Raw genomic sequence first — 23855 nt, forward strand, 5'->3', positions numbered from 1 at the left:
AGAGCGTCGGCGGCCGTGCGACATGCGGACGGACAGCTCCGCCGGTGCTGAAACAAGAAAAACAAAAAGAATGGAAAAGGGATGCAAAAAAAAAAAATTAAAGCAAAAACACGAAGTACATTCGTAAAGAAAAAGAAAAAGCCTCTTTGCCCATATCCTCAAATTTGATTATTAGGGCAACACCACGTCCGACTTGTTTGTTATTGTACGACCGATTTTGACTGCATGTACAGCACCTTGGAGGCAGCAACAGGAGAAAGACATCAGTTTTTCTTTCAAACATGGTGGGGGCTCCTGAATTACTGCCAATTGACATCATTTACACAGTTCTATTGTCACTTGGTATTGCTAAATGACTGTACAGTTTTTGTTTATGTCCCGAATGTGCATTTTGAGATAGTGTCCGATTTTTACCATACTTTAGTGACCCTGCGGTGTTATGTTTGTGTTTAATGTGCAAGTACTTGACCAATGAAGATGATTTTGATTTTTTTTAATTGATTTCATAAAAAGGATGCAAAGGGAACCGATGCAGTTAATAACGTTGTCCAGTAGAGGAAGTAAAGGAGAGTAGGATGCAATACAATACTGTCTCTCGTCCAGCCCCAGTGAGACTAACAGTTGAAAAAAAAAATGAACCTCAAATAAAGTTGTCTTTGAAATAAAGCCCTTGAATTATTTGGTGTCAAACTTGGTTTCAAAAATAGTGTCAGAATTTCAAATTAGGGTTTCATACTCGGGTTAGCTTTCAAAGTAGGGTTTCAAAAGAGGTTTCAGGTTCCAAACTACTTTGAGTGTTTTAACCTCCTTTGAACTTTGAAACCCAAACACTATTTTGAAACCCCAATTCTACTTTAAACCCTTACTTTGATACCCGAACCCTAATTTAAAGACTTACTTCAACTCCAACTCCACTCTAAAACCCGACTTTGAAACCACAACTGTGGTTTAAACAGACATTCTACTTTAAAACCCAACTTTTGACCGTTAACCCGACTTTAAAACCTTAACCCTTGCTTGGAACTGTTACCCTACTTTAAAACCCGAATTTGAAACCCTTATGCTAATTTGAAATCCTCTTTTCAAACCCGAACCCTATTTCAAAACATTAATCCTGCTGGAAAACCCAGTACTGAAACCCTAAACCTACTTTGAAATCTTAACCCTATTATGACATCATACTTTGAAACCATAATTCTCGTTTGAAACTGTCAGGTTCTACAACGATTTTTTGGATCCCCAAAATGCATACACAGACAAAATGCGAATAACAGAAATGTTGATGATGAAAAACGCAAACCCAACGAACTCAAAAACAGAGATCCCAAGGAGCGAGAAAAAACAAGGAATGAACAAAAAGCGCCTGCAAAAGGAAAGGTCATGGTAACACCCAGAATCTAAACGAAATGAGAAAAGTCCAGTTCACACGACAAACAAAAGCAAGATGAAATGACTAAACTGTGACGATACTTGCAAAACGAGGAAACTAAGAGAGCAAGAACGCAAGCAAACAACACTTGAGCATGACCAGCAAACAAAGTCAATAATCCAACAAGAGACCAGGCATCTTGGCAGTCATGCCAAGGCTTGATTGGAAACGGTGTGCCTGCAGGAGGGAAACACCCTCCACTCCAGCTGGTGCTAAAACAAAACACACATACACACACGCACACACACACACACACACACACACACACACACACACACGCACACACGCACGCACACGCTACCGCACGCGCCCACACACACACACACACACACACACACACACACACACACACACACACACACACACACACACACACACACAGAGCATGACAGAGACCCTGCTAAAAAAAAATAAATAAAAATAAAAAAAAACTGAACCAGAATTTTAAACACAAATTTTAAACCCTAACCCTAATTTAAAACCCTAACGTTGAGTTGGAAACGCTATTTTGAAATCCCAACCCCACTTTGAAACCCTAAATTGAAACCTTAAACCCACTTTGAAACCCTAATTTGAATCCCTAACAGTACTTTGAGACGTTACCCTATTTAAAAATGGTGACTTCAAACCCTAAAATCCTCACCCCCGAGTTCATACCCCACTTGTAAATCCCTACTTTGAAATGGTAACCCTGATATAAAACCCTATTTTGAAACCTTTGTTCTACTTTGAATGTCCACTTTGAAGCATAATCCCACTTTAATTCCCTACTTTGACACTCTAACTCTACTTTGAAGCCTTACTTTGAAAAATTAACCCCTACTTTAAAATCCCTCACCATCGTTGAAACCCTAATCTTAGTTTGAAACCCTACTTTCACACTCTTGCCCTACTTTAACACCATACTTTAAAATTGTAACCCTAGTTTAAAACTCCACTTTGAAACCCTAACACTGCTTTTAAAACCATAGTTTGAAACCCTAACCCTTCTTTGAAATCGTACTTTAAAACAGTAGCCCTACCATGAAAACCTGATCCTGACTTGAAGCCCTGTGTCTACTTCAAAACCCTCCTTTGAAACCCTGACCGACCATAAAAACCCTATTTAGGGTTAGGGTTTTCAAAATAGGTTCGAGAGTATGTTTTCTCTTTTAGGCGCACCATTTCAGTGTTATTTTATACTTACGTGAAAATGTTGGCGCTGTCTGTTTTGAACTAACATACTTTCCTGGAGTAGTCTTGTTTTGATATTCAACGGCAGACCTATTTGAAAGGCCCCGCTCCTCCCCGCCCCTCCCACTCAATTAATGTTCATCAAACCACAAAAATGTAGTTGAATGCTTTTTCCAACTGATTATGTTTATCATCCAGTGTGGAAAGAAGTGTTCTCAAAGTGGAGTCGACAAAGGCATGCGCCTCCGCCCCAAAAAGGAAGACTCTGGCATGGCTCCTTGCAGGCAGCGCAGTTAAGGATTGGGTTGTATTTTTGGAATGGTGTGCGCGTGCGTGTGGGTGCGCGTGCGTCCATGTCGCCTTGTTAGGTGTGCTCAAATGTTTCCCCTAGCAAGGCGAGTCAGGAGACACACCGCTGGGTGGCAGGGACAGGGGGACAGGGGCTTTTCTCCGTGGCCAACTGGAAAGCCATGAAAGACCTCCAGCTTGTCGGGAAAGAACCACAAAATTCGCTCAGTACAATTCTGGATCAGCTCTAAATTGAAAACAGTTGAAGTGGAGAAGAACTTTCTTTCCGGATCTTCATGGACACGCGGAGAAATCCAGAAAGACGAAGAGGAGGCCCACTCAAGTTGACAGCCCTGAATATTGCCAAGCAGTTTTAATGTCAGGAGAAGGCCGAGTGGGTCCGAAGGGGGTTTTAATCTTCAGCCAGGCTACAGGCTCCAAAGCGTCCCTCTTCGGCGTGCGTGCGGGGCGACATGAGCGGAGGTCGCTTTGAGTTCGATGACGGCGGCGCATACTGCGGCGGCTGGGAGGGTGGCAAGGCACACGGCCACGGCATCTGCACCGGCCCCAAAGGCCAGGGCGAGTTCTCGGGATCCTGGAATTACGGCTTCGAGGTGGTGGGGGTCTACACCTGGCCCAGCGGGAACACCTACGAAGGCTACTGGTCACAGGGCAAGCGTCACGGTCTGGGAGTCGAAACCAAAGGTCACTGGATTTACAGAGGGGAATGGACACATGGCTTCAAGGGAAGGTATGGCATCCGCATCAGTGTCGGCAGCGGGGCCAAATACGAGGGAACGTGGAGCAATGGGCTTCAGGACGGCTACGGAACTGAAACCTACGCTGATGGAGGTAAGAGAGGCAGACTGATCGCAGCGGTTCTCTTGCAGCAAAAGAATCTAGATCAGTGGTTCTTAACCTTGTCAGAGGTACCGAACCCAACCAGTTCATATGCACATTCACCGAACCCTTCGTTAGTGAAAAATAAAAATATTCAATATTCAAGAAAGAACAAAACACATTTATTAAAAACAGAAAAATTTGTATCAGTATAAAGTATACGTTTTTTAATTGTGCACAAAATGAACCAGCCAGTGATGGCCAAGCGGGCATGTCATAACTAATTGACATGTTGAGTCGGGTGTGTCTTAACCTCCATGGCAGAGGCTCCGTCGAACCTCTGAGACTGATTCACCGAAACCCTAGGGTTCGATCAAACCCACGTTAAGAACCACTCATCTAGATCAAGAGTTTCCAAACATGCTGTGGGGCCACCCGCAGCACAGTGTCTGGTTTTTGTTTTTTTGTGACATATTCTAAAACTAACCATGAACATGATCCATGGCTTTTACTAGTCCTACTAACCATAATAATGAATTAGTTTCATATTGTTAACCTAATAGCATAACCGCCTTAGTCATTTTTGAATGTTTACAAAAAAACAACAACAACAAATTCAACATCATGCAGAGTCCCATTGCATCAATTCAACCGTTACGTTTTACCACGAGCTGGATTTATTAGAATCGACACACGGAACGGAAACACACACACACACACACACACACACACACACACACACACACACACACACACACACACACGCACACACACACACACACACACACACACAATTTGCAAGTTATTTTTTTACTGTTTTTGCCACAGGAAGCTAAAAATGACTGGGACATCTCGATGTGAAAAGGTGTGAAAGATAGTAAATATTAAAACAAAAAAAAAACATTTATGACATCATTTATGACACCGTTGTTGCTGTTCCACTTTCTGCTCCCAGTAGGGCACATCTTAGAACAGTTTTCTTTATTTAAATTATGAATGTTCAGATGTGATTCTGCTGCGGATCAGTAAAAGGTTGGATCTTCCCTCGTGGGCCACCACAAAATCCATAAAAGTCCTTGACTTTTTGTTTCATCACAAAGCTGTTTTTCATATAAATATAAAAATATAATTCATTTCATATAAAATATAAAATATAGCAACATTAAACATATCTGTAGTTTCACTAATGGATGACTGTGGCATGGCGGCCAGTTGACGGTGTAGTCAGATGGGATCTCCTTGCTAACCTGAAAAAGACTTCCCAAGAATGGGTGGATGTATTGTATTGTATTCATACGACACATGCGAAGTAAGCACAATGACACAATTGTCATGCCGTCATACGACCCAGTCTGATGAGATTTTACCGGCCAGATAATATATAATATTTCAAGGGTCTGTAATTCCTTTGAGTGGGTCTTCTGTGTAACCTGGTAGATGTCAAAACAAAATTAGTATGCCACTGAAATTTTCTACGATACAAGGTTATTTGCCAATGACCGTGGTCGTGGAGGATAAGCGGTTGCGACAATCATTGAATGAATGGATGCACAAGGTTCCCTCATTTGTATTCTGTCTGGTAACTATTGTTTCATCTCGCTATTAAGACCATTCAGGAAGTTCTCATTTCCATGACAAGATTTGCACTTAGACAGTCCGTGTCTGTGGGAAATAACAGAAACCAATCAAACAGCAGTGTGTTCCCTCCGTCCACAGCTGACTCATCAGCTGTGGGTGTTGGGGATGGAGGGCACCAAATGTGTGCTGTAATAATAGCACAAAGCCCCCCCCGCGTACCCTGCTGGCCTCCCAGCTGCCTTGCTATCACGATAATCCACCCATGTCCATTTTAGCATGAGAGCTAACAACCAGTTGACGTCTCATGGGTTGTCGACAGAAGTGAGCCGAACTGTTTCTACATTGTGAGCCTCAGACAGCTTGAAAAAGATACAACAAAGGCAATATTGTCAGATGAGACACTTCCAATGGGCCACAATTTTAAGGATTGTTCGAGCAGACCAATTTGCTGCTTAGAAACAGAAGTCATCGCTAGCGGCAGCTAATTCACTTCCAGCAGTTGCTACCAGAAGCACAAGAGGCTATCAAAGTAGGCCAACCCGGGTTAGCCCAATGTTAATCGGAGGCTGTGGCTACAGTACTTACTGAGCCCCTTCTGATCAGCAAACATCAATAGCTAACAGTTCAAATTCAGGTGCAAGGTACAGCAATCCCACCTTCATCGCGGGGCTTATATTACCCCTTACAAAAAAGTAGTCGATATGAACTATACTTTATAACTTATATTGGAGTATAAGTGTACTTTTCCACAACAAAATTGGAACAAATTACATTTTAAGTACCTGGCTATATACTTTTCAGTACAAGCCAAGTATACTGAAGCATACTTCTGGGAAGTTCATAAAATATAGTTCCGGTATTTAAAAAGTTCACTTAAAATATATTCTGCCTCCAATTTAGTGTAACAAACAGTTGGCATGTGGTATACTTGAATGAACTACTTTTTGTAAAGGGTAACGGTATTTGTCACATTTAAGCCTACCTATGACATGGTGCCCACCTGGGGAGTGGATCCACATCTTGGGACCCCTGTAAACCAAACATACAATCTCTGTCTTGGGTTGTGAGAGAAAACCTCAACAGAGAAAGCCCGCACTGGCATAAAACCAACACGCAAACACCATAAAGAAAGGTCACAAACCAGAATTGAAGCAGAAGCATTCTAACTTTTACTCCCATCTGGTTCATGAGGGCTTTGTTTGTTTGTTCAAGCTCGGATGTAATCTCAAGCAACAAATTGTTTCCTGCAATTTATAATGAACAGTTTGAATCCTATGTTTTCAGGCACTTTCCAGGGTCAGTTCACGGGCGGCATGCGGCACGGCTACGGGGTCCGTCAGAGCGTCCCCTACGGCATGGCAGCTGTCGTACGTTCTCCGCTCCGGACTTCCCTGACCTCCTTACGCAGCGAGCACAGCAATGGCACCGTCCTGCAGCAAGACATCCCCATCATCACCACCACAAGTGTGTCCGGAGAAGAGACTCCTGTTGCCAGCCCTGCCCAACTGGGACCATCGCGGGGAGGCTTCGCCCTCACTCTCCAGGTGGACCTAGAGGCAGTGAAACCCAAGAAGAAAGGTCTGTTTCGCAGGAGCGCTCTGCTGGGCAAGTTGAAGAAATCCGACTCGAGCACTTCGCTGTCCAGCCAGAAGAGCAAGATCAGTTTCCTGAGGACGGAATCAGCTTTGAGCTCCAACATCAGCGACACTAACTCCACCATTAGCATGGGGGACGAGAGCCTGGCTGGTGCAGAAGACTTCCCCCCCGTCGAGGCAGACATCGATGCCACCACCACCGAAGTCTACATGGGCGAATGGAAGAACGACAAGCGCTCAGGGTATGGAATAAGCGAAAGGTCCAGTGGCCTCAAGTATGAAGGCGAGTGGCTGAACAACCAAAGACACGGCTATGGTTGCACCACCTTCGCTGAGGGAGGCAGAGAAGAGGGCAAGTACATGAACAACATGCTGGTGAAGGCTGTGAAGAAGAGAATGATCCAGTTGAAAGGAACCAAGATCAAGCAGAAGGTGGAGCGGGCCGTGGAGGGCGCTCAACGGGCCGCTGCCATTGGCAAGCAGAAGGCGGAGATTGCCGCTTCCAGGTATAAAACAAACCCCTCAAAAGGTATGGCTTCCAGACCATTTGATGGAGAAAACAAGAACCGGAAGCGAAAGGATGCTGGAGTATTGCCTTTGTAACCAGTAAAAATACCAATTATCAAGCTGAAATGTACACCTATGTTGTTTTTAATAGCCACTGAGTAGAACAAAAACATAAAAGGTGTGTCGGAAAGGGTCCAGGATTGGTGTCAGACAAGATACATTTCAAAGCCAAAAACAGGCCCTGCATCATTTTCTTTGAGGCAATTGCGGTAGCAGAACAACCGGTGGCTGCTTCACCAGGACAACGTGTCTGCTCACAATGCCCCGAGCATCCGACGCTTCCTGGCCAAGGGAAAAAAAACACTGTGCCAGAGCAATTTGTAAGGAGACCCGTTTCGAATACGGAGACAAAATCCCTGACAAGGGAGGATCCCGGTGTGACTGAGGTTGTGGCTGAGAAGGCTGTGAAAGCATGTTAGACTCCAGGAAGATGATTTGGATTTGAAATATACCTTTTGTGACTCCAGCCACAGAACATTTCTGACATACCTCGTGTTACTTTTGATGCAGACTAATTTCCAGTAGACCAAAACATTGCTCCTTTCTGACATACAAAGATCTTAAACGGTGAAAATTAATCACTCCAACGTACTTCCTTGACAGCAAGGATTAGTTTGCTACTAGCCAGGCCTGGTGGCATATTAAGGCCTTACAGAAAGAGTCCAAAAATATTTTTCAAAGTCGTGCTGATTTATTTTTTCTTATGAAGACTGTCCTTCCACCGAATAATGCCTGCATACTTGGACTTGAAGTTTTGGTGGTCTCTCATCTCTCATTAGCAGCCCTACAGGATGTTTAAACACATGAGGCGAACCCATCAATCTTCGTGATACATATCCGAAACATGTAGAGTGCATGTTGTTCACCAAAAGACAGTGTTTTTCAATAGGAGGCAGAGCTCCTTTTGGGACTTGTGACATGGTGAAGGGACAATTTGTTAGTTGTGCCAAGTTATGTCCGAAAGGACTACTTGAAGTTTGCGTCGAAAAAAAAGTGGGATTTCAACAAACGATTTCATGTTTCTTCTTAAAAGCACATTCTTATTGTCCGTAGTGCATCTGTGACCGTACAAGGTGTTCTTATCTTCTGCACCTGAAATGATGCTGTTGTTTACAGCAGCATGACTTCCACTGACAGACTGCAGACTACCCTCCCGGCACAGGGAACTCCAAATATTTCCCTTGAAGTATAAGCACGACACAAGAGTTATGGAAGAGTGTGCAGTGGATTGTTGCTTTGAGAAGCCACTTTCAATGTCTGGACACTGCTGACTTAACACGTGTACCTCTTTCACTCCTGAACTGGTGCCAGTGCTGTTTTGGTTATGGTGTTGCTGCCAGTGCTCAGTTTGGTTCCACGTGCACCTCCAAACACCATGTTGTCGTCAGACGACTCCAATTTTTTTAGTATATGCGAAGCCGAAGGACGACCAGAGCCAACCAAATGCTACATAACTTCACCAACGTTACGCTCATACATCAGCACCTCTGTTTACAAACTTCACTTTCCTGGCCTCTGGTCAGAGAATGGCAGTTGACTGTTGACGCCAGGATAGATACAGTATTTCGTGTTTTATAACAATACTGAACCATATTTACCATTTCATACGTAGCTGTGGGTGAAATAGCCAAGCGTGCAGTCTCTGTCACAAAAATGCACCTACGCGATGTACGTGGGCGCCAGGTACACTGAGTGAACGGGGCGAGGCAGCCTCTTAAAATAGCCCCACTCTCTGCTTTCTTCTCTCCTACTTCCTCTCTTTGTAGCAACCTGCTTATTCCTTGACCATCACACTGTTTTTTTTTTTGGTTGAAAAAAAATGAAATATCGATATGCATGTATTGTATGTGGCGTCTCAAAACCCTGTACAGTGTAAGTTGGGATACACAGTAAATCGAGTTGCGAACTAAATATTCACCTTCAAGTGTATTTTCACTGTATGACTGATAAATACATAAACTCCAATGTTTTAAATTCACTTTTATTCTACAAATGTAAATGTTCATATTTAGGCCGGCCGGGCCACTATACTCAGCAAATTTCCTGTTCCTTGCATGTTGTGGATACGTACAGTAGAATTTATAGTTCTTTGAATTTGTCTCAGCCAGGTGAACTTATCAGTCCTCCCGAAAACAGAATTTCCTGCCGTTTTTTGCCATGGCCATTTGCTGACAAAACAAGTCTGACTTATTATCATGTCTCCTCTTTTGTCTGCCACACTTGGGTTATTAGGAAGAATGTAAGCGCAGATACTCATCTTGACCGTTGGTCGTTGGTTCCAAGAGTTACACGTAACCCATAGATTTGCGTGATAATCACAAGACCCGCCCCTTTTTACAAACCTGCCTCACAGTGCAGAGGTGTAAGTTCCGGTTCCGGTTCCGGCCTTCCTGTGTGGAGTTTGCATGTTCTCCCCATGCTTGCGTGGGTTTTCCCAAGGTGTGACTGCGAGTGTGAATGGTTGTTCGTCTCTGTGTGCCCTGCGATTGGCTAGCGACCAGTTCAGGGTGTACCCCGCCTAGCGCCCGAAGACAGCCAGGATAGGCTCCAGCAAGCCCGTGGACCTTTTGGGGATAAGTGAATTAGAAAATGGATGGATGGATGAAGGAGTGCTATTTTTTTCCTCCTTAAAGTCATTATCATTCATTTCAATAGGGAAAGGTGATTTGCAGGTGTTCCTCAGTATCGTTCACTGTTATCTCGATTGTGTGTACCTACAAACGGTTTTGGCATCGAAATATGTTGTTATATAAAAGGGCATGGGGGGGGCGGGAGGGTCATGACACATGTGTTCCAGGTTTCCGCATTCTTTCCTCTAATCTGGTGTCAGTGGAGACGAGTTAAAAATACATGTCCAACATGCTCTCTGCATGGAGAGCCAGACTTGTCCTTCCCAGCTGCGCTACAGCGTCCCTAATGGTCAGACGATGCGCGGACATTGTTCTGTTGTATGTGCTGGCAGACGGCACGTCTGGAGGGGTCTTGTGTGTCAGGACGGGGTGTAAATGACGCACACTCGGGGGCCCTGTTGTTACGGAGGAACCCTGACTAAATAAGGACAGGCACACTCTTGCTGTATCACAATCAGAGGGGAATGCAACAGCTGATTATCCTCCACCCTCCCGCTATTTTGCTGCCTCGTCACAGATACACACCCAAACTGTTTTCTTCAGCTCAACCGTAGTGGCCCTTTCTTTTTTAGCGCACAACTAAAGCGTCTTCGTGTCCTGGTGGGAAATTCAACTGGCATTTACTGTAGGCGCACAACACCATCTTATTTCATCAACTGCTGCAAGCTTTGTCCGTTGCTAACAATTACAGGTCGCAGAAGTATGGCCATCTTGCGTCAGTTGTGGTGTCAAATGGTTCTAGGGATATAAATATGACACACCTCATAAGCAAGTGCTCAGGTGACAAATGAGTCGAGTATAAACATACCCCACACAGCCTTACTTGTGCAGCCTGGCTTATGGTGTACTGCTGATCGCTGCAATTTATGCTGGTCGACCATTAGCCCGTGTGAGCTGATTTTAAATTGTCAAAAGAATGTCTATTTTGGGGAATTTGAATTGAGAATGTTGTTACGGGGTAATTAGAGACATGGTAAGCAAACTCAAAGCAACTGTGGAATAATGACAGTTAAATTAACCCTAGATGCAACCACATTTAGTTCGGTTCACAAGCAGGAGAGGGCAATTCATTTTGTAAAAGGGCCACATGAGAAACTGGAACACTTGCCGAGTGGCAAGCTAATATCCGAACCTCAACTTTGTGTATACTATTTTTTAATGATTTTAGAAAAAGCAATAATTTGCTACATGTGTAGATACAGAAGGTATTGTTATGATTGGAGCATACATAATTTAAACAACACGCTAAGCGGTTATTAAATCATATTATCACACCCTAAAAATTACAACTATTTTGTGCGCCAACTGACAACTCATATTAGCCATTCCAGGATTCCAAAATAGATAGACAAGTTGAAAATATGATGGTACTATGAACAGCGATTTATAATGATACAGTGACGACTCGTGATACACCTAATATACATAGTATAACTAGATTTGCGTAAAGTATTATTAGGCCATGCTCTTGGCCCTCTTCATTACACTGCACAGGAAATAAGAACGATGTTAACATAACGACCACTGTTGTCATTTTTGCTTTTTTTTTTTTTTTTTTGCTAGAGGGGCCAGAAACATCACTCAATATAGCAGATATGTCACTAAGTTGGCAATGCTGCAGACAAGTCAAAGCTCTTCCTTGTTCCCTCGCTTTCGCTTCTACTGTAGCTTTCCACAGGTGTGCAAATAAAATAGAAGCACACCTTTCAAAATAAAAGTACCACATGTTTCACAGTTTACTTGGACTGCATGGTCAGTGAGGGCCAGTCAGACTGCAGGCAGGTCGGATTGGCACCCGGGCCGTACTTTGCCCAAGTCTGTTCTGGAGCGTGTAGTCATCTTTTTATAGAAACTAAGTCACTCTTTCACATTGGCTCTGCCCGCTAACACTCTGTACACAGTTAAACAGGACCCTTCACACAGATCCAGTGGCACATACCACAATGACAGAATACCTCACCATCAACAGGTCAAAATACAGATCACCCATGACATTTGCATAATATGCAAGTACTGTATAATATAGCATAGCACAGTCTGAATTAATTGTGTAGACTTCTGCGGCCATATATAATATTGAGCAGTCAACTGCGTCGCAGTACTGATACGGAATGTAGTATGATTATACTGTATAGCAGTATGGTACGGTACAATACATATAATATAGGTACTGATATGGGAGTATAGGTATAGCACATTCTGGTATGCTGTGTTATTGTAGAATAGTTCAGCAAGGGCTACATTCCAGACCACCCTCACAAAATGTGAAAAAATAACTCATTTATATACTCCCTCTGCATGTTTTTAGAGCATTTACGGTGCTTTTTTAAAAAGGTCTTTAAACACCCTTTAAAAATACATGTTAGAGCAAATTGAGAACGTGCAAGAACCATGGCTGACACAAACTGTCAAATAGTGGACTGATCCCTCCCTCTTTGTGTTTACAGCAAGACAAGTCCTGTTTTTTTTTTCCAATCCAACAAATTTATAATGTGACAGAATATGCTGTCGCTTTTTGTTGGCATGAAAAACAGGATTAAAGAGTTCATTTAGGGTCCACTTGAGGCTCAGTTTATCTTTTAATAAGTGAGCAGTGCGGTCTTTGACCTGCTTCATGTGTGTGATTTGTTATTAAAGTTGAAACATTCAATTTTGATACTTGTGCAACAAACTCGAACATCACCACTACATTGCTGTCGACATTATTTGCTCTGTCTTACTCTCACACCTTCATTTTCCTCTGGGATCAAAAAAAAAAATCTTCTTAGTAAGGCTCATTATAACATTTATGAGGTTCAAATGTGAATGTCAATGAAATTTAGCATCCCTTCTATTTGCTGTTTAATTCCTGGAGGAGCTGGTTGTTTACATCTACCAACACAGGCCCTCCTGCATTTTGACAGCTTGACAGGCTATTTAAGAAATGTGTGTGTTTTTCTTGACAATGCCTCACAACCGCGTGTGCTCACACTGTGACCACTCCACTATGTGTGTTGCTTTGTTGGTCTGTGTGTTGCGATACACCAGCCAGCGAGAAGGCTTTGATGGTGACTGGGTTCTCTTTGGAGAATGTGAATGAGGTGCAGTGGAACTTAGATGCCTTTTGCCACAGGTAGAAAGTAAGCCACAGGATCTTGAAGTTGTACACAAGAAGCAGAGCTAAAGTCAATTGGAATACTCCAGTTGTTAGGCGGCAAAATAGTAACGCAATGATAAGAGCAATCTAGTATACTGAATTGAATCCGTGAGAATGGGAGCGTTGTTCCCAGACTGTAATCTTTGGGACTTTACTCATTTGTCATTGGCCTTACTTTGTCATTGCTGAATGTTGGCCTGGAACGATTGGGAGGTCGAAGGCTGCGCGGGAGGAGGCCATCTGTCGCCACCCTTTCTTGGCCGCCAACAAACTGGCAAGGCACCAGCACGGACCACTGGCTGTCATTTGGTCCGTTACTAAACACAATCTTCTGTTGGAGGACATCACGAACTAGATACAGTTGATAGAAGGCGGCCAATAAAACTCTGCATTGAGCGTGGCGAGCTTGAACTTGAAAATGTTCTCACATGTGAAACATGAAAGTGGATGTGATCCCCAGCCACTGTGAAACCCGTTTCAGTAACAAGAGATGTGGACACTTTTGACTGAAGTACATGTACCTGAAAATATAAATCATCATTCAGTTTTATGCGATACATTCACTGCTGTTTAAAAAAAAATTTTTTTTGATTGATATCGGAAAAAATTAATAGAATTCACTGGGACCCATAAAAAATGGTTTATTGATTAATAGCCCATTATATTTACTATTATATTTGTTGAACAACTTTACTTGTGGGGGCCACAGTCAACAATGAAGTCAATGTAATACATACAATATACGGTGCCTTTATTGTTAAAGTAGTGTTTTTATTTTATGTGCACACAAGTACAAGCAAGGTAGTGAGCAAGAGTTACTACGACTTGTGTCTGCATTGTTGCAAATGTCGCAACATTTCAGGGCTTTTCAGACCCCTCTTAGCAACTATTCCAAAAAAGAGACAAACGAAAATGCCAGCAACATTCTTATTTCCTACACGGTCAAGGGAAGAGGGCCAAGAAGTGTGGCCTGATAATACTGTAGTGAAATCAACAGTTTCATGTTTTCTAGGTATTACATGTATTTTACTGTAAGTCATCACTGTATCGGATATACATATACATCCATAATGATACTGTCGCTCCAGTGAAAAACATATTTTGTCATCTAATTTTTTTTTTTTTTCTGTTAATCAACAATATGATACACTGTAACGCAGGGGTCACCAACGCACCTGATTCAAATGACCAGCTCATCAGCAAGCTCTGCAGTTGTGTTGGAGAAGGGCAAACATCGAAAACTTGCAGTTGGTGACACCTGCTGTGAAGTATTGATATTGTTCAATGCAGTGCAAAAACACTGAATCACATTACAGTGGACATTTGTTCCAAGCGTTTTTCTTCTCTGTGTTGGATTCTGGATGTCAAAGCTACGAATTTGTCACTACAGTGGATAAATGTGTCATCCCATACACTGTCACCCACGTGTCGGCTGTTGTACAGTAAATGCAAACCAAAGTCCTCAATTTCGCAGCCCAGCGCAGGGAAGGGAATATCTATGTTCCAAAACAACAACCAGTATGAATTGTAGTTCAAAAATAGCAAGATGGACATGATGTCCAATTTAGTGGACAATTGCCTCCCAAGGAATCTTAAGACTCGAAAGGCCTTCTCTTTTGGCCTAAACACTGCCACAAGTGCTGACCTACATTGACAACCCCAGTGCTGACATTTGTTCCATGAAATGGCATTCATTTATACCCTGTGGTGTGTTCTCTTCATTTGGTCGCATTTCTCTTGGCTACACTGCTTCCAGTATGTGGAGGTTAGATGTATGGATGTATTTATTTATTTATTTTTGTCCTATCAGATTTCAGCCTCTCTGTGTTGCCATATCAATCCAATTGGCCCAGGCCTTTTTGAATGCTGGCCTATGTAACTTCAACTATGTAACTACGTTAGCAGTGGGACTGTTTTTTTCTTCTTTTTTTTTCTAATTTGCCTCAAGCTTCAGCACTCTCTGATTGGTTGGACAAGAGTTTCGACCTCGCCAAAGCACATCTGCGCCATGAAACAGGTGTGAGTAGCATCCCCAACACTGATCGTTCATGTGGTGCCCCATCGATGTGGATGGGGGGATATTAAAAAACACAGTTAGGGTGTATTCACACCTGCACTCTTTTGGTTGACTTTAAACGGACCAGTGTTTATTTCCCAAGCTGGTCCAGACCTTTTATGAAGTGTGAATACACACAAACAAATCCTGGTATGGACCAAACAACAGGATCAAGACTCACTTTTTGAAGTTGTCTTGCTGCACTTCCAAAATGACTCGGTGTGCTTCGCTCCAGGTCGGAATACAAACCAATGCCGATCCGCACGAACAACAGGATACATGCAATTTTTTGGGCTTAACAAGCCACTGTAGCCCAGAATTATGTGAAATTTTAGCCTTTCGTGAACCATCACGAAGTTCGTGAAAATACGTACATTTCCCCAAATGGCCGCGGTATTTCCGGGCCTGTCCTGGCCATCACGGATGTGAGCAGCCGTCCGCAGTTTGTCTACAAATAGTAAGCATCTCTGGAGAATACAATGTATTTTATATAAAGTTTGATACTCTTCTGACATGTTATTAGATAATGATTGTGTGTTGGTGTGTTATACTGCAGGGAAGAGATATGGAGTTGTCACCGATAGTGTCGTGGCACGTTCGCCTAACTTTGTTCATTGAAGGTAGTGTGGGTTCAGGTCTCGCTCAGTGATGGAGTGAAAGTGAGGGCCCTGCACTGACGAGCAACAAGCTCCGGGCGTCGTCCTCCTTTCGCCAGAAGTCAGCTGCGATTGACTCCAGCACCTGTGACCCTGAACAGGAGAAGTTGTGTAGCGAATGGATGGATGGATGTTGTAATGGAAGATAAAGAGTTGAACTATTTTTGTCACCAGGCACTATGGCTACTGATTTCTCAGAGTGACTTGCCACTCACCAATTTGACTAGACAGAATTTCTGATGCAATTCAAGCACTCTCGCTGGAAGGGGTTGCTTAGTGAAGGCCCGCCTCTGAAAGGCATGGCCCGCCCCTGGGTTATGGTCATAGATAAGGGTGACAGTGTTCTCAACATTGAGTCAAAAGAAGATATCCTGACTGCATGTTGACAGGTGGAACGCTCTTGTCTCACGGGGAACCTCAGGAGTGTTTCATTGTTCCAGTGGGAAGCACTAAGCAACCTGCAGCCCAGGAGGCTGTTTTCAGTTCAGTGTGTGATTACATTTTGTCAGCTGAGTCAATCATAACAAATCCCCAGGAGCCTCCAATGTTCACTATCCGGGTGTGAAGCGTCATTTACGTGGCATAGTGGAGTCTTCCTTTTTGTCTGTCTTAGTTCTCAGCAATGATGAACAGTGAATGTCTCTGATGAGTCTGCACTGTGAAAATGTGCTTAATGTGTCCTCTTCAGGTCCACCCACGCCAAGGCCAAGTCAGATGGAGCCGACCAGGCTGCTCAAGCCTCCAACAGCGAGTCCAGCATTGCCAGGCTGGTGGCCAAAGAGCTTTCGCCTTCCTTCTACCAGCCAGGTCAGTCGACAGCGTCATCGCGCCGATGCTGCTTTTGATGTTGTGGCCCCCATCTTGAAACACTAATTAAATATGGGAACTTTAGACTTGAAGTCATAATCTTGTCCTATACTGTAAAACCCAATTACTTCCATGGATGTTTTTCTATTTTTCAACTGGAGTCCCAGCATTTCCTGCCATCTATAATTAGAATTGCCAAGTACATCCCCAGCATGTCTGTGAAATCAAGTTTTGTGAACGACTGCAATGATTAACAGATGCCTGTAGATGGTGGTGTCACATCGCTTTGGATTTGTGTTCACCACAGCTTTCAAGTCGAAGAAAAAATCAGTGGTGAATTTCGGCCTGACGTCAATTATGATGGAAAGAAATGGCAGCATGTTGGAACTCAAAGTTTAGGCAGCTCACACTCAGACAGGATAAGATAAGATAAGAAATCCTTTGTTAGTCTCGCAATGAAGAAATTCCCAATTCACATCAGCAAAGTTCTGAAAGGAAGGAGTAGAAGAACAAAATATAGGAGCTGCTGGAAAGGCAGCCACTCTCGCGGCGCCATCTTGAAGTCAAAATAACAAAATAACACAACACAACACCTAAGACACAGGATCGATGTAGATGTAAAGTTTAAACAGGATGTGTTGCGGTAGATATCAGAAAGAGTGTGAAAAGTTGTTGCAGACATGGAGTAAATGGCAAGCGCCATGTAAAAGTCAACGTCGGTCAGTCGCTTTGCTTTGTTTTTGTTGGCTTACAGTTTTGTGTTATAGTTTTACGCAAAAGCAAAAAAGATTGCCGTCAAAGTCATTGTTCTGTATGACACTTTTTTTTTAAAATTAGTAACGTGTTTTGGTCAAACACCAAACACTGCTGAATACTAAATACAATACATCTTTATTTATATTGCGCTTCCAAGAGAGCTGCAACAAAAATGCTTTACAGAACATTTAACAAAAAATGACAAAAATGCAAGGAACAGAAAAATCTAGAAGCAAACTGTTTTTTTTCTGGTGAAAGTAGAGTCTACTCTTTCTTTTGGTAGGTTTGGTGCTTATATTGTCACAGAAAACAATAGTCTTGATGAAAGATCACTCAAAATGCTCTAAAGCGGTTGGCAAGAAGGAAAACTCTGCTTTGAAAAACGGCGGCTAGTCAATGAGCTACAAACCATCACCCTACTTCAAAGCCCTCACTTGAAACACGAACCCTTGAATGAAAGCTTAGCTTGGAACCCTGACCCTGCTTGACATTTTCCCTTTCTGTCCCACTTTGTGACCATGTCAATAAATTGCAAAAGGAATGCAAATGTGGGCCCAAATAGGAGTTCATGTGTCATTTGCAGCTGAAAATTGAACTTCTCAGCGCTTTCGCAGCATGTCTCTGTGCTGCAGCTTGACATGGCAGATCCTCTGCTGAGGCTTGCTGCCGAGGTCATCACATTTGAATGTCTAAAAGAAGGAACAGCTTATTTGGACTGAGAGATCAAATCACTTTCACTGCCTGTATGGAAATGCATACAAGTACATCCATACAAAAGTAGCAGTGTCCTTTTTTTTTTTGTAATCGGTGTTAGCATCTCACAACCAGCAATTATATACACAGTATATGTTTATACATAACATAGCAACTTCACAATAACTGACAGTCACCAGAGCTAGACTCAGTTAGCAACAGCACTATTAGTCGTTTTTCAATAATTTAAAAATCAAATATATATAAATATATAAATCACCTGTCTACGTGTTTATGTGCTCCAACATCTGTTGCTTAAAACACGGAGCACTGCCACACATAGATGCGATTCAGTGGCATGTCGATGGCATCGTTTGAATTACCTACACAGCATGTAATTTTCTTAGTTTGAAGTTTGGTTTGACAGCAAACTGAAACTGGGCACAAACAGATTGAAGCCTCTTTTTTGTAGAATTTTTCCCGATTTGTGTGTGTGTAAAGAGGCTTTATGGTGAGCTGCGATTATAAAGTATTCGAAACACCTTTATCTAACTGCTCCTGCACAGGTCCGGAGTATCTGAAGAAGAGAGTGATGCCGGAAGTCGGGGAGGGAAGTGAGAACACAGATATCGTCATGCATGAGCCACTGTTGGCCGAAGAGGAGCCAGCGCCGACGCCGCCTGAAAGCCCGATAGTCAATGAAATAGACCGCCTCATGCCTGGCTCCTCCCCAGCCCGCACCCCCTCCCCCAGTCCAGGGATCTTCATCAAGGAGGACCCCAAACTCCCGGGTCCTGACAGCTCAAATGACAAAAAAGCTAGTAAAGGTAGCAGTAAACCCAACAGCAGGCCCACCACACCTTCACTCCCTCTTCCTGTTCCCACTGGACTCGAGGGCACCAGCGGTCGCAGCCTCTCTCGAACCCCAAGCCGCCACAGCACCAAGAACGAGCAGGGGTCTGATTTGGAGATCAAACCCTTGCGGAAGTTTGATGCAGAGGTGAATGCTCCAGACACTGCATCTGCACCCCAATCTGCAAGAAACAGCTTTTTCGCCCGGGAGGACGAGGAAAAGCTACGGCCCAGCCCCAAAGTGCCAGCTGCCACTCCAAATTCGAAAGCCAATGACCTCAAGCTCGAAAGAGTTCCGACAGTCCACGATCGAGAGCAGTCGTGGGAGGCGAGCAGGCCTTCCGTCAAGGCGGAAGCCAAACTGCCACCGAAACGACAACCTAGCCCCGCTCCAGCCCCAAAGCCTGCGGCCAACCAGGAACCGAAGACACAAGCCAAGCCTGTGGAAGCCAAAAGCAACAGTGTCAAACCTGCCTTGAAAGCAGATCCGAAAGCAGAATCCCGACTGAAGGCGCCGGTGTTGAATTCAAGTATTGGTGTGACTGCAGAGCCTTTGGAGCAGGAGGTAAAACAGACCATGCTCACATAGTTGATGGATTTAGACCTGTTTCACAGCCTTTGGCTTTTGTGATTTGCATCATTTTGGTGGTCAAATCAATGATCCTCAAGCTGGTTGCAGTCTCTCATTCGGCCTTCTTGAAGGCCAATGTCACAGACTACATGGCTAAGCCTAGTCCCTCCTGACAAAGTTTGTCTTGAGTTTCTCAGTCAAGTTCCATCACTGTAATATACTTCTTCACACGGATTACTACTTTCCTGTTAACTAGGGCTTCGGTGCAATTTTTGTGGCATTTTAGAGCACGTAACGGAAAATCAAGCAGTGATTGGACGACATGCACCAGGTCCATGCCGTACAGCCCCTTCTAGCCAGTGATCGTCAAATTAGTTTCCATTCAGCTTCCCACTTCTCTCACAACAGGGAATAGTAACAGACAGAAAAATGACTAAACTCTATAAAGAACTTTAAGATAAGTTAAGATAACCTTTATTAGTCCCACACTGGGCAAAAAAAGCAGTCTACAGTAGCAAGATGGGGGGGGGGGGGTTTAAAGTGTTTCATTGCACAAAAATGTTTCAGAAGAACTGTACACAGTTCAAAATAAGTGCAATATAAATAAAGCATTAGCAATATAATATAATTAAAAATATACTGTATATATAATTTCAAAAAATTAATATAATTAAAGGTACTTTAAAGTTCCATAAAACTAGGAATGCAGTGATGCCGCCAGTGCATATGTTTGTGAGTTCAACAAGAGAAGAAAGCCAGGCTTTCATTTCATGAGTGGCATCCGCTGCATTCTGAGGTCCGGCGGATCCATTTGAATGTATTTGTGTGCAGTCAAAGGTGAGCGAGAAATGATGTTCCACTCAAACAATGACTGTATGGCATTTGTGACATTCCGAAATGTCTGCTATATCACTTTTGTGCTGAGCAACAACAAACTCCCTTCTTTTGTAGCGACACAAATGCCCTCCTTTGTTTCCTGTACACTCTTTGGATGGCATCTTTAAGAAAAGAGTAAAAGCTGATCTTGCCCTTATAGCTTCTCAAGCCGACGTAAAGTGACACAGCAATGCTCATTGATTTTGGAGACTATCCCTTTCACGATATTTACTCATTTATTTGGGAAGTTAAAGCGCTCGAGATTCTCAATCTGGTCACTTTCCCCATCACTTTTGTTTTGAAGGAAGCGGGCGGTGAACCGGAAACTAATTTGCCGCTCATTATCGAGCGTGGAAGCACGTCACGGAGCTGTCACTTGTTTTGCAGAGAAGCATTTTGGAAATGTTCTACCAACGTCCCCGGACTCACATGTTCTTTCCTTCTCAAGAGCCCCAACACCATCATGATCTGCATGGTCATCTTGCTCAACATCGGTCTGGCCATTCTCTTTGTGCACATTTTGTCATGAGGAGTTTGTCGCCGCCTCGGGTAAGCACGTTTCCAGGGAACTGTGAATGGAACAAATCGGGAAGGGCCAAAATATCACTTTTCTTGCCGCAGGTCACCATCGGCGCTGTAGCGAGAGGGCCTGCCTCCACCGCAGTTTGGACCAGAGCTCAAAGAGATGTGAAATGGAACTCAGAAGCCTCGTGTGACCTAGCAGCAGCTCCTCTTCTCGCGGTGTCTGTGTGAGCTTTTGTCAGGCTGCAGACAACTGAGAAGACGAAAGACAACGAATGATGGAAATGGCTCAGTATGAAGTTTCTGTGCTAAAGTGGGGGAGGGCGGGATGCTTGAGTGTGCCAGTGCTTCCAAATGCACTGAAGAAGTCTATATTCAATTTAGAATGCCCAAGTGTGTCACCATTTAAAAAAAAAAATTAAAAAAAAAGAGCTTCAAAAGAATACAGTACTTAACTACCACCTATGCTTGCTCTCACATCACCTCTGAAATCACGTTTTGGTGTTTTTGTTTCTGAAGCAACATTACTTCTAATTTGAATATTGCTGCCATTGTATCTACCCACTCACATTTTCCCCTTGCCAAAATGGTCCTAAACAGCAGGTCGACATTTGACCCAACACTTCAGACTGTGATACTTTGCCGAGTACTTGTTCTAATTCGCGGATGCTGCCTTAACCAACACAAAAGAAATCAGTCTTAATGTTGAGAACATTTCAGTAAATCAGTGTTTGGTAAGGTTGGACCATGACTTCAACTAGAGAAAAACAAGAATCTCAGTACCAGTGGGGTCAGTGTGTACTACAGGCGCATGGATTTGGGTTTTTTTTTTCCATTCACAGAAAAAAGGACGACGAGACTACCCGATTTACGGAAATGTGTTCAGCACTCAATCGCTTATCCTGGAAATTGGCACCTATCAGTAGAACTGCATCTAAATGGCCATTGCCCAAATTTAACTCGCGACCAACGTGACACGATTCGCCAAAATGCTGAGTTGGAACAGCCAATTCAACCTGACTAAACCGCAACAGAAATTTGGAAAATCTGATGAGTCAGTCTACTTTCATGAAGGAATACAGAACTCCGAGAATATTTACGGTTGGGTGAATGAAATCAGAGAATTTGGACAGATCAGTTAACCCTTTCAGGGACAGCGGTTACGACAGTGGACATCTTATCATGTTATCAGGTTACGAGGTGCATGAAAGGGTGAAACAATGGATCCAAACAATTATCCAAAATCGTTGTCAATTGATTTGATGATCGATTAATTGTGACACCTGTACAATACTGACGATTAATGTTAGATTACAGATTGTCTGTTACCAGTTGGTTGACCTGTTGTTTCTGCTGCACTTGACATCTGGGAATGAACACGCGCTAGGACAAATGCGGCTAACGCATCGAATGTTTTCGAGTAAATGTAATAACTGACACGGTTGTGGTCTGAGCCGTGCTCTGTGTTCCTGTATGTCTGTTTGAAAATAGACTCTTCCAAGTTGCATTTCAGCTTTGGTATTCTGGAAAATCCGCGTTTTGGCTGTGGTGTTGAACACTGTGAAGTGTGATGTTTTCACTGTGTCTTTGTTGCCGGTCTGCCGCATCGGAAGAGGCTTTGTAAGGCAAACAGAGAATGCCAATAGCGAGCATATCAGTGTTTGTGCCCATTATGTTCAGTATGTGCCTGTGGAGTCATGGTCTTTTAGGAGGTTTAAACAGAGTTTTTGGGTGTATCCCGTGGGAGACAAGAGAGCAGAAAATGGAAATTGCAAGCTGACTGACAACGACCACTGCTTCGCCTGTGGGTATGTAGCAGTCAGTTTCTTATGTAAAGTACAAAAAAAAAAAAAAAGTTTTCCGCAGCAACTCCATCCAAGCACCTGATGTGCCGTTTGAAGCCAAATGAGTTCATCTTTTGTAAGCATGAAGATACCGTGTGTAGGTACCAGAGTGACACAGACTGCATCAGCATTCAGAATAGATTACCTCGTTATTGCGAGCTGAAGAATATTTTTCTCAACTCCACGTCTTACATTGAGAGTATATGCCCAGCTATTTAAATTATTATTTGACCCATGTTTATGTGGGACAGCAATGATTTTATTTGTATGGTAAAATTGTATTCGTTTGTCAAAAGAGGCCAAGCCAAAGTGCTCCGTCATCTTTCAATTGGCACATTTTGTTGATGAGTTGCCAAGTTATAGAACATCACAATAAAAAAGATTAAACATGTAACACCAAGTACCCAGAGGTCTTTGTATGTAGAAGCCAAATTCAAAGATGTGTAGTTTGTGGATTGAAATCTGGCACAAAACAACTTAACTTCAATGATTAAAAAAAAGTTAAACAATCAGGTGTCTTTTTTTTTTGTGTGCATTCTCACTTGTACCGGTAAGCGCAATTCCAATAAAGTTGGGACGTTGTGTTGAAAAAAAAAAAATTACACCTAGTGTATTGATCAATCTCTGTTCAACAATATGAAATTGAAAAGTCAAGTGGAAACTAAATTATGAGGCCAAAAAAAAAAAAAATGATCAAATACAATCATGTGAGAGTTTTGCCTACCTTTGGAAATTTTGGTTTCAAAATGATGCTGAAAAAAATTGTCTCAACTATAACCATCTACCCATCCATCCATTTTCAACACCGTCTATCCTGAACAGGGTCGCAGGGAATTGCCTAAACCAGGTAACTTCAGGCGGAAGGCAGACTCCGCCCTAAACTGGTTGCCAGTCACTGGCAGGGCACTTAAAGAGACAAATGAACTCTCACATCTACTTTCACACTGTCACTGAGTGGGAACTGAGCCCATGCTGCCTGCACGTGT

At 43.1% G+C, this 23855-nt stretch overlaps 1 protein-coding gene across 1 annotated transcript; it reads left to right on the plus strand.

Moving 5' to 3' along the window:
• Positions 1-2981: 2981 nt before the first annotated feature.
• jph2 (junctophilin 2) lies at positions 2982-23379 on the plus strand. Its single transcript, XM_019865216.1, has 6 exons — positions 2982-3742; positions 6593-7409; positions 16637-16755; positions 18771-19621; positions 20952-21052; positions 21125-23379. The coding sequence occupies exons 1-5, from the start codon at positions 3364-3366 to the stop codon at positions 21030-21032; spliced, it is 2247 nt and encodes a 748-aa protein (XP_019720775.1). The 5' UTR covers positions 2982-3363; the 3' UTR covers positions 21033-21052; positions 21125-23379.
• The last annotated feature ends 476 nt before the right edge of the window (positions 23380-23855 follow it).

Source organism: Hippocampus comes, unplaced genomic scaffold, assembly GCF_001891065.2.
Source record: "Hippocampus comes isolate QL1 unplaced genomic scaffold, H_comes_QL1_v1.1 scaffold124, whole genome shotgun sequence".
Taxonomy (NCBI): Eukaryota; Metazoa; Chordata; class Actinopteri; order Syngnathiformes; family Syngnathidae; genus Hippocampus; species Hippocampus comes.

What these genes read in the sequence shown, in the direction of transcription:
- jph2 (XM_019865216.1), top strand. Translation starts at nt 3,364, where the DNA reads ATGAGCGGAGGTCGCTTTGAGTTCGATGACGGCGGCGCATACTGCGGC. An exon ending in GCGGAGATTGCCGCTTCCAG is followed by an intron (nt 7,410 to 16,636) that starts GTATAAAACAAA and finishes TGTCCTCTTCAG; the next exon opens with GTCCACCCACGCCAAGGCCA. An exon ending in CAGAGCCTTTGGAGCAGGAG is followed by an intron (nt 19,622 to 20,951) that starts GTAAAACAGACC and finishes TTCCTTCTCAAG; the next exon opens with AGCCCCAACACCATCATGAT.